We start from the raw sequence: 12,293 nt of genomic DNA on the forward strand, positions 1-12,293 counted from the left end.
ACAACATATACAATATTTTAAAGATGACATATATTTTCAGATCCATCATAAATATTATTTATAGAGATTTTTCTGTATGCAAAATTTTGATCAGAACTTATATAACATTATATGCAGAATACATCACGTGCGCTATTAAATTTTTTACACTACATTAATTATATCATATTATAATTAAACAAGAAGAACAAGATGGAGTTATGTATATATGTATATATATATATATATTATAAACTAGATGGAGAAAATTATTTGTTTGTTTGAAAGTTGTGAACTTTGTATTAAATTGTCTACAAAAACGGTGGCTCCATGTTTGAAAAAAAACAAGAAGAAAAAATCAATCTTATTTTTATATTTTTAATTCTTATCATTTGCTGACTATTTAAATTTAAGGAGTGTGCTTATGTAAGCAATGACATCAAGAGCCTGCTTATGTAAGCGATGACATCAGGAGCGTGCTTATGTAAGCCATGACGTCAGGAGCGTGCTTATGTAAGCCATGACGTCAGCAAGGAGTGTCTAACGGGTATATTTTTGTGTATAAATAGAGGTGTTGGATGTGGAGAAGAGATCAAGAACTTGAAGAGAAAATATTTCTGTGAGCTCCAAAATTCTGAGTATTCTGCTCTTTCACTTTCAGATCTAAGTCTAGCTTTTGTTCTTACACTTTCATATCTACTCTTTGTGAGAGAATTATTGTAAAAGTGGGTTCAATTACCACTTATTCTTATTCCTTATTTTTGTGAGAGATTTTGTAAGGGTAAGGCATTTATTGTTGAGTGAGGCTCAATAGATAAGAGTAAGTCCTGTGCCAAATCCACAAGCTTGGTGGTGTATTTATTCAATTGATAGTAAAGAAATTCTCAAGGAGGTTCCTTGGGGAGTGGACGTAGGCCTGGCGTGCCGAACCACTATAAATCGCAGTGTTTGATTTTCTCTCTCTATCTCTTCTACCTTTATATTGATAATTATTATTCTGTTTGTTTTTATTTATTCAAATTCTGAATATTGTGTTATATTTAATATTGTGAAATTTTTAATAACCCAATTCACCCCCCCTCTTGGGTTGCCTAACTGGGATAACAATTGGTATCAGAGCCTAGACTCTAGTTTTTGTGACTTAACCGTCTCAGAGTAGATCATGGCAACCCCTAGTTATTCCTTACCCGAGAGACAAGCATCTAATAGGCCACCTCTATTTAGCGGCACAAATTTTAGCTATTGGAAAACTAGGATGACCATACATATTCAATCTAATGATTATGAATGTTGGAAAATTATTTGTAATGGTCCAAAAATTCCTACCAAAACTATAGATGGACTTAGGGTACCAAAACCTGAAGATGAGTGGGATGAATCAGATACTAGAATGGCCCAAATTAATGTCAAAGCTACAAACATGTTGTACTGTGCTTTAGATGCCAACGAGTTCAATAGAATTTCCACATGTAAAACCGCTAAAGAAATTTGGGACAAGCTTATAGTGACTCATGAGGGAACCGAACAAGTTAAAGAATCTAGAGTCAGTTTGCTAGTCCATAATTATGAACTTTTTAAAATGAAGCCTGATGAAACTATTCCTCAAATGTTTACTCGTTTTACTGATATTATTAATGGTTTAACTTCTCTTGGCAAAATATATACTAATGCTGAAATTGTAAGAAAAGTGCTTAGGTCATTGCCAAAAAGTTGGGAGACAAAAGTCATTGCCATTACCGAAGCCAAGGATTTATCAAAGCTAAGTCTAGATGAGTTAATGGGATCTCTCTTAACTCATGAGCTCATAATGCAAGAAGGAAAGGAAGAGGAAGACAACAACAAGAAGAAAGGAATAGCTTTCAAATCCACCTCGAAACATCAAGAGGATAACGAAGATGATTCAGATGAGGATGAGGAAATGGCATTCATCACTAGAAAGTTCCAAAGGTTTGTGAGAAAGAAACAAGGTGTACGAAATTTTTTCAGAAAAGACTTCAACAGCAGGGATTTTCAAAGAGGAGAAAATCACAAAAAATCTGAAGTAACCTGCTATGAATGCAACAAACCTGGACACTACAAATCAGAATGTCCAGAACTTAAGAAAAAATTCAAGAAGGACAAAAAGAAAGCTATGATTGCAGCATGGGGAGAAGATAGTGATGAAAGCGACACAGAAACCGAAGTTTGCAAAAACGAGGTAGCTAACCTATGTTTAATGGCACTTGGAAATGAAAATGAGGTAAATGACGAATCCTTTACATTTGATGAATTACAAATAGCTTTTGATGAATTACATGCAGAATTTAAGAAACTTAGTTTAAAAAATAATTGTCAAAAGAAAGTAATTTCAAGTTTATCAAAAGAAAATGAATCATTGACTTCCAAGATAAATGTTTTAGAAAATGAAGCCATGAAAATGAAAAAGGAAAATGAGATTTTAACTCAAAAAGAGTCTTCAATTTCTGAAAAACATTTAGTTGTATTACAAAAAGAAAACGAGTCTTTAAAAAATGAGCAAATTATTTTGAAAGAAAATATTGAAGACTTGAAAACTACTCTTTCAAAGTTCACTCAAGGTAGAGAGACTTTAGATAAAATTCTTAAAAATCAAAACCGTACTTTTGGTAGAGCCGGAATTGGATATAAACCTTTTTCAAAAGTAAAAACTGCCAAAAATGGTTTTGTATATGCATCTTCTAATCACTCTCATCTCACATGTCATTTTTGTGGAACAAAAGGTCATATTTCACCTTCATGTCCTATTAAAAGAAATCCTTTTGCTAAAATAAAAAAGATGTGGGTTCCTAAGGATATCTCAAGGGTGTCAAATTCTAACTTTTATGGACCCAAGAAAAAATGGGTACCAATAGAGAAATCAAATTTTTGTAGGTATGTTTCAAGACAAAATCTAGTAACGATAGATGGTATCTCGACAGTGCATGTTCGAGGCACATGACTGGAAATAAAGCTATGTTCGCCACACTCCAACCAAAGGATGGCGGATATGTGACTTTTGGCGACAATAGCAAGGGTAAAATCATTGGTGTAGGAAGTATTGGTAAAAATCCCTCTCCTATTATTGAAAATGTTTTATTTGTTGAAGGTTTAAAACATAACTTGCTTAGTATTAGTCAATTATGTGATAAAGGTTATAGAGTTATTTTTGAGAAAACTCATTGCACTATTGAAAATACCTTAGAAAACAAAACTTTATTTGTAGGTTATAGACATGAGAATGTATATGTGTTTGATTTACATGATTTATCTTCTCATTTTAACATTAAATGTTTATCTGCTATAAATGATAATGGTTGGCTTTGGCATAGAAGATTAGGACATGCTCATTTTGATTTAATTTCCAAGCTTTCAAAAAATGAGTTAGTCATAGGTTTACCAAAAATTGTTTTTGAAAAAGATAAACTTTGTGATGCATGTCAATTTGGAAAACAAACTAGAATTTCTTTTAAATCCAAAAATATCGTTTCAACTACTAGACCGCTTCAACTCTTGCATATTGATCTATTCGGACCATCTAGAACATTAAGTTTAGGAGGAAAATCTTATGCCCTTGTTTGTGTTGATGATTACACTAGATATACATGGGTATTATTTTTAACACACAAAAATGAAGCTTTTTATAATTTCTCAAAACTTTGTAAAAGAATTCAAAATGAGAAAAATCTTAATATTTGTAGTATTAGAAGTGACCATGGTAGAGAATTTGAAAATGATGATTTTATTAAGTTTTGTGATGACTTAGGAATAGATCATAATTTCTCAGCCCCTAGGACTCCTCAACAAAACGGTGTGGTTGAAAGAAAAAATAGAACTCTTGAAGAAATGGCTCGTACTATGCTTTGTGAAAATAATTTGCCTAAATATTTTTGGGCGGAAGCTGTAAACACTGCATGCTATGTTATAAACCGTGCCATGATTAGACCTATTCTTAAGAAAACTCCTTACGAACTTTGGAAAGGTAGAAAACCTAATATTAGTCACTTGCGTGCTTTTGGTTGTAAATGCTTTGTATTAAATAACAATAAAGATAATTTAGGAAAATTTGATGCTAAATCGGATGAAGCTATATTTCTTGGTTATTCTATGTCTAGTAAAGCTTATAGAGTATTTAATAAAAGAACTCTACTTGTTGAAGAATCTGTGCATGTTGTTTTTGATGAATCTAACGATATTATTTCCAAGAATCTGTTAAGTAATGATATTGTAGAAAATCAACCAAGCATGGAGAGTATTTATAAAAAGGAAAATGAAGAAAATCCATTACGCAAACATGACGAAGAAATGACAATGGAGAATCTTCAAGAAATATATGCTCTTCCAGAAAATAACTCAAATCTACCAAAAGAATGGAAGTATGCTCATGGCCACCCCAAAGACCTCATCATAGGTGATGCGGCGGAAGGTATAAAAACTCGTTCCTCTGTTAGAAATATTTGTGGTAACTTGGCATTTGTTTCACAAATTGAACCAAAATCATTTTTAGAAGCTGAAAATGATGAAAACTGGATTTTAGCAATGCAAGAAGAATTAAATCAATTTGAAAGAAATGAAGTTTGGTTTTTGACCCCTCGACCTAAGGATCATCCAGTTATTGGTACAAAATGGGTTTTTCGAAATAAAATGGACGAATCTGGAGTTGTTACTAGAAAAAAAGCTAGATTAGTAGCTCAAGGCTATAATCAAGAAGAGGGAATTGATTTTGATGAAACTTTTGCACCAGTTGCTAGACTTGAAGCTATTAGAATGTTACTTGCTTTTGCGTGTTTTAAAGATTTTAAATTATATCAAATGGATGTTAAAAGTGCTTTTTTAAATGGGTACATTTCGGAGGAAGTCTATGTTGAACAACCTCCCGGTTTTGAAAATCATAAATACCCGGATCATGTTTTCAAACTTTCAAAAGCCTTATATGGCTTAAAACAAGCTCCTAGAGCATGGTATGAAAGATTGAGTAATTTTCTACTTGACAAAGGTTTTTGTAGAGGAAAAATTGATACAACACTTTTTATAAAAATCAAAAAGGAAGATATGCTAATCGTTCAAATTTATGTTGATGATATCATTTTTGGTGCTACTAATGAAAATTTGTGCAAAGAGTTTGCTAAAGACATGCAGGGTGAGTTTGAAATGAGTATGATGGGGGAATTAAATTACTTCCTTGGTCTACAAATTAAACAAACTAATGATGGAATCCATTTAAATCAAACGAAATATATCAAAGATCTACTCAAAAGGTTTGAAATGGAATCATCAAAGCCTGCAGCAACTCCAATGAGCACATCGATAAAAATCGACAAAGATGAGCAAGGTAAACCCGTAGATGAGAAGAAATATCGAGGTATGATTGGTTCTTTACTTTATCTTACTGCAAGTAGGCCCGACATAATGTTTAGTGTTTGTATGTGTGCACGTTTTCAATCCGCACCGAAAGAGTCACACATCATCGCAGTCAAACGCATTTTCAGATATCTTGTCGGCACTCAAAATTTGGGATTATGGTATCCTAAGGGAACCACCTTTGAACTTTTTGGTTACTCAGATGCCGACTTTGCGGGATGTAGACTTGACCGAAAAAGCACTAGTGGCACTTGTCATTTTCTTGGACACTCACTCACCTCTTGGTTTTTCAAAAAACAAAACTCAGTGGCTTTGTCAACTGCTGAAGCAGAATACATTGCCGCCGCTGGGTGTTGTGCACAATTGCTTTGGATGAAACAACAACTTCAAGATTTTGGACTTCACTATGATCATATTCCTATAAAATGTGACAACACAAGTGCCATTAACCTTTCAAAAAATCCTATTCAGCACTCACGCACTAAACACATTGAAATAAGGCATCATTTTCTGAGAGATCATGTACTCAAAGGTGACATTGAACTCGAATTTGTGCCTACAAATTGTCAATTAGCTGACATATTTACCAAGCCTCTAAATGAAGAACAATTTTGTTATATTAGAACAGAACTTGGTATGATGAATACTCCAATATAATGTTTATATTAAAAAATAATTTTTTAATAATTAAATAAAATAAATATTGTAATTATTATTATTATTATAAAAAAAAAATTAATAACAATAATAATATACATATATTTATATATATAATTTTTTCTCTCTCTCTCCCGTTCCGTCCCTATCTCTCACCCACTCTCTTCCTTACTCTCTATTTTTCTCTTTCTCTTGGTCTCTCGCTCTCTCCTTCTTCCTCAGCCGACTCCATATCCATGTTCACCATCATCTACAACCATCTCCACCATCCACAAAATCATCCATCACTTTCATCACTACTATCATCCACCCAAATCCCTCACCAATCCACAAAACTCCATCACTTCTCTACCCAAAAATCTGCATCACCATCTTTGCCGATCCATCAAGTTCCATCGCCGATCCACCAAGATCCGTGACAGATCCATCAAGATCCATTGCCGATCTACATAAATTGCCACCGATCTACCCAATCTTCTCTATTTCTTCCGATCATCAAGGTCATCACCGATCAACATGTTAAAATTATTATTGCACTGTGTTGTATTTTTTTTCTTGTTATATGTGCTCCAAATTCTCTTGGATTTAATATTGGTTGCTTCTACCTTGATTGAAGTATTTGTTTTTATTTTTATTTTCTCCTTTTATGCTAGTGCACTTGGTGTAGTTGTTTATGGCCAGATCTTAAGGGCCTTTGGTATCATAGATTGGTAATCTATTTCTTCAATTTTATGAAATTTCTAGTGCATTAATTCAGGGGGAGACTCATATTTTGAGATTAACAATCATTATAAAAATATATATATATATATAAAAAAAAAAAGGGCATGTGTATATTCTGTGCATAATTTTAGGGGGAGTATATATATACATTTTTTTTCTTATCTGTCATACTCCTTATCTGCACCAACAAACAATTTTTTTGTGCAAAGTCAAAATTTAAAAAAATAATAATAATAATAATAATAATAAATACATAAAGGAAGAAATGCTCACAATTTTATTTCAGAAAAAGAAAATATTACTCGATTACAGGTAAATTTTCAGAAGGTTTCACAGATTTTTTCTTTTTCACTTCTCTCAACAATTTTTCATGAGCCTCTGTTACATGCCTCTCTCTGTTTTCGATTTCTGTGAGTCTTGGCATTATCACCGTTGCATAATACTGCACTGCATTCTCCAACTGTGCATTTTTTCTTTTCAGCTCTTTCTTCTCCTTACACATATTCACTACTTGTTGTTTTAACAAGCACACCTCATCTCTCCATTGCTGATTTTCTTGTACTCTTGCTTGTAATCGTCGTGCCATATTGGAAACTGCAGTCATGGCCTGTGTACTAAGAGCCATAGTGTGATTAATAGCATCGAAATCATTTCGATTGCCAATACCACTAGAACCCTCATTTACAGGCATAGCATGTGCCTGCGTCACTGGTACTCTCTCATTTGCTTGCATTACAGGCACCTCATGCAGGTCCGACTCATTGATAGACAAGGTAAGGAATGACATGATTATAAAATGAGCTAAAACAAATTTTTCTCTCAAACACTTGATGATTTTCGTATCTTTGCTTCTGATCTGTGTCACTTTTTATACACTCCATTGCTCCATTCCTCGATACATATCTGCTATATCTGCTCAAATCTTTTGTTTGTCCATACTTCCTGCGCTCGAGATGCTACAAAATCCCCACAATGATTCCGACAAGACAGCTGGCCCCTTATTTTATTGTTGGCCCCCCAGATTATTGTATCCCTTGTGTTTGTTTCTTATCTTCATCTTTATTTTGATGATGTCAAAGGGGGAGAAAAAATATGATTTTGAAAATTATATGTCGCAGGGTTGTCAAATATTTTGTCAAATTTATTTTGTGTCAAATCCATACATATATTGCCATCATCAAAAAGGGGGAGATTGTTAATCATATTATTTAATTTTGATGATGTCTAAAATATATTAGTTAATATACATATTATTTGACACAAATTATTATCTTTTTAAAAAATATATATATTTGTTAAATATTATTTAAATAAAATAATATTATCTTTTTAAAATATATATGTTAAATATTATTTTAAATATTTTCAAAAACTTTACTATTCACTTTTTGAAAAATAGGGTTAATTACTATTCATCTTTTGACAAATCGATTAATTATATTATTTTGACAAAAATGATTATTTTAAATATTTTCAAAAAACTTTACTATTCACTTTTTGAAAAATAGGGTTAATTACTATTCATCTTTTGACAAATTGATTAATTATATTATTTTGACAAAAATGATTGATTGGTTGTATTATTTTGACAAATTTGATATTTATGGGTTGTCTTATTTTGACAAAATTAATATGGAGTGGTAAAATACATTTAGTTTAAAATCTTTACAACATATACAATATTTTAAAGATGACATATATTTTCAGATCCATCATAAATATTATTTATAGAGATTTTTCTGTATGCAAAATTTTGATCAGAACTTATATAACATTATATGCAGAATACATCACGTGCGCTATTAAATTTTTTACACTACATTAATTATATCATATTATAATTAAACAAGAAGAACAAGATGGAGTTATGTATATATGTATATATATATATATATTATAAACTAGATGGAGAAAATTATTTGTTTGTTTGAAAGTTGTGAACTTTGTATTAAATTGTCTACAAAAACGGTGGCTCCATGTTTGAAAAAAAACAAGAAGAAAAAATCAATCTTATTTTTATATTTTTAATTCTTATCATTTGCTGACTATTTAAATTTAAGGAGTGTGCTTATGTAAGCAATGACATCAAGAGCCTGCTTATGTAAGCGATGACATCAGGAGCGTGCTTATGTAAGCCATGACGTCAGGAGCGTGCTTATGTAAGCCATGACGTCAGCAAGGAGTGTCTAACGGGTATATTTTTGTGTATAAATAGAGGTGTTGGATGTGGAGAAGAGATCAAGAACTTGAAGAGAAAATATTTCTGTGAGCTCCAAAATTCTGAGTATTCTGCTCTTTCACTTTCAGATCTAAGTCTAGCTTTTGTTCTTACACTTTCATATCTACTCTTTGTGAGAGAATTATTGTAAAAGTGGGTTCAATTATCACTTATTCTTATTCCTTATTTTTGTGAGAGATTTTGTAAGGGTAAGGCATTTATTGTTGAGTGAGGCTCAATAGATAAGAGTAAGTCCTGTGCCAAATCCACAAGCTTGGTGGTGTATTTATTCAATTGATAGTAAAGAAATTCTCAAGGAGGTTCCTTGGGGAGTGGACTTAGGCCTGGCGTGCCGAACCACTATAAATCGCAGTGTTTGATTTTCTCTCTCTATCTCTTCTACCTTTATATTGATAATTATTATTCTGTTTGTTTTTATTTATTCAAATTCTGAATATTGTGTTATATTTAATATTGTGAAATTTTTAATAACCCAATTCACCCCCCCTCTTGGGTTGCCTAACTGGGATAACAGCTGTGAATGTTCACATCTGTTCCACTATGCTAATCACATGAGCCTTCACTTAATTTTTTTTAAATGCTCCATTTTGCAGACGTCGCACACAAGAAAACCGGAAAGAGAAAAAGAGATGAGTCCCATGTGAAGGAAGAAACCCCAAAAACAAATACTTGCACCAATGTCGACAAGCGCCATGTGAACTACAGATCTAATATGACCGGACTGGTCAAATTAATGAAAACCACCAAGTTCACAGAAGCACAGCTTCGGTGCCTTCGACAAACCCCTTTTTAGAATTTGTTTGATGCATTGAGAAACAATCAAATCGACCTGGATAAATGCATGAAGTATGATGATGTTGTTGTGCATGTACTACAAATGTACCAAGCTTCAGAAGATGCCTTCTACATTGGGCAGAAGAAGATGAAAATACACAACAGCGACATCAAGCTGATTTTCGGTGTGGACTGTGGCAGCAAGCCAATGGACATAACATACGGTGCGAAACCAAAGACTGGCATTGTAAACAGAAGATGCAAAAACGTCAGCCGGTTGACTTCAAAATGGATACAAACCCTTTTGATCGAGGCATTGAAAGGAAAAAAGAAAGATGACAACGAAGAAGTTGCCCGACTAGTGTGCATGTATGCTTGCTAGAAGCTATTTTTCTCAACAAGCGGAGAGACAATAGAATGGGGCTACTATGCACATATGGTCCCACTGGAAAGCATGCAAGAATATGATTGGGCCAATCAAATTAGGACAATGTTGACATCGTCTATTTCTCAAAATGACAAAAATCCAACAAAAGTCACCGGATGTGTCATGTTATTGATGGTAAGTACCCATGTTTTCTAATAATAACATTGAAATGTCCTCCAGTGTTTTTCATCTAAGCCAACTGTCAACATTGGCATCTGCACCTCTGATGTGAATGTCCGTAGGCAATTATATTTCACAGATGTGAATGTTCACATCTGAACCACTGATGTGACCGATCACATCCACTCATAACATACTACTGTGCATGTTCACAACAGTGCCACAGCACTTATGTTTCTGTCATCATTCACATCAGTGATTCAAATGTGAACAGTGTGAATGTTCACATTCAATGATAATGTACCACTCTGAATGTTTACCACACTGCTCTGTAGGCAATTATGTTTTCACTACTGTGAATGTTCACATCTGAAGCCGTGAATGTGACTGATCACATTGACTCATAACATAATTCTGTGAATGTTCACAACAGTGCCACATCGCTCACGATTCGCAGATGTGAATGTTCACATTCAATGATAATGTACTACTGGGATGTTCACAACAATGCCACTGTGATTAATGTTCACATAGGTTGCCATTACTCTGCAAATGCTAAATAACAATATGCGTTTCTTGTTTTATTGAAGTACTGGTTGTGTGAGCACACAACCGTCCTCCAACCTCACAGACCCAATGCTTTTCCTCGCTGTGTGAAGTGGGATCTGACAGCTTTGCAGAAGAAGATGAAAACCATCTCCTTAGCAGATTTGGGTTTTAATGAGGTAGGGCCTTCAACTAGTGAACAAAACATTCACATTATAACACCACCCAAATATATGCGTTAATTAACATAATTTTTTCATTTTCAGGTTAATGCTGGTGAACTCTTTGCAATCCCAACAGAATTACAAAAGTTCAAGCGTAAAACATTGAAGGTGGAGCCTGAAATTTATGAACCAGGCAGAAAATCTCCCAACATTTCTGACATCAAGGGAGAACAACACAGTGGCAGCAACTCCCACTTTTCTGGGGATGGGATAGACCTGAAGGACAGTGATGAGGACATTCACATTCCATTTAGCAGCCAACATTATGACAGAGCTATTGTAATACCAGACACAAACCAACCTGATATCATAGATGTGCTTATCCAAGAAAATCGGAAGGCTTGGGGCGTCATAAGGCAATGGGAAGCAAAGTACAAACACCTTCAATTTTCATGGGAGTTGAGGGCAAGAGTCATAGCTGATCTTGAACATAGATTGTTTAACCAGTCCAGCCCGCCCAACGTGAATATCGAAATGAAGAAGTCCATGGAGCAGAAGGATCAAGTAATCAAACGCTTAACGCAGCTGGTCATCGACTTAGAATGCGATAAAACAATTCTTCAGGATCTTTACGATGGCCAGTCAGTCCACATTGTCACACAAGCTATGTCAGAAAGGCAACCCCCTAGCCCAATGCAACACAATATCAGCCCACCTTCTAGGGTCAAGCGTATAAAGGAAAAAGATCGCAAAGAACATCGCCTGTCTGACTTCCAATACCCAGACTTACCTGGCCAAAAGCAGCCCCATCCAGTCGAAATGGTTGAAGATGTGGAGGAACACCCACCAGCGAAGCAGCCAAAAAAATTATCATTTACCAAGAAGTTCAAAGTCTGGGCCAAGATGTCCAAACATGACAAACAAAAGGTCCAAGCTTTACAAAAAAATGGAGGCGATGAGTAAGTGACTGTGCAAACATACAATGTTAACATTCACATTCCGTAATAGTCTATATTCCTCACTGTGTTCAGTTTTTTTGGGTTGTTGAGATATATGCAATGTGAATATTTACATTGGTTTGTTAATAATGCACAGGCTGCTGGTGTGGAAAGGAGATTCGAAGGCTACACATGTGTATTTTGATGACATTGTCAACCTTATCAAGGAGGAATCAATACACAGCAATGTATGCCATTACAAATATAATTCAGTCTTCATGCATATGCACACACAGACACACACACACTCACATCCACAAAATCTATATAATATGACCCCATGTTTGTGCAGCTCATAGATGCATATGCTG

At 34.1% G+C, this 12,293-nt stretch overlaps 1 protein-coding gene across 1 annotated transcript; it reads left to right on the forward strand.

Annotated features, from left to right (window-relative positions):
- The first annotated feature begins 583 nt into the window (after nt 1-583).
- On the forward strand, nt 584-3,048 carry LOC145792415 (uncharacterized). Its single transcript, XM_082873131.1, has 2 exons — nt 584-2,218; nt 2,916-3,048. The coding sequence occupies exons 1-2, from the start codon at nt 1,142-1,144 to the stop codon at nt 2,943-2,945; spliced, it is 1,107 nt and encodes a 368-aa protein (XP_082729257.1). The 5' UTR covers nt 584-1,141; the 3' UTR covers nt 2,946-3,048.
- The last annotated feature ends 9,245 nt before the right edge of the window (nt 3,049-12,293 follow it).

Source organism: Camellia sinensis, chromosome 6, assembly GCF_055761805.1.
Source record: "Camellia sinensis isolate YWXY chromosome 6, ASM5576180v1, whole genome shotgun sequence".
In the NCBI taxonomy this organism is placed as follows: domain Eukaryota; kingdom Viridiplantae; phylum Streptophyta; class Magnoliopsida; order Ericales; family Theaceae; genus Camellia; species Camellia sinensis.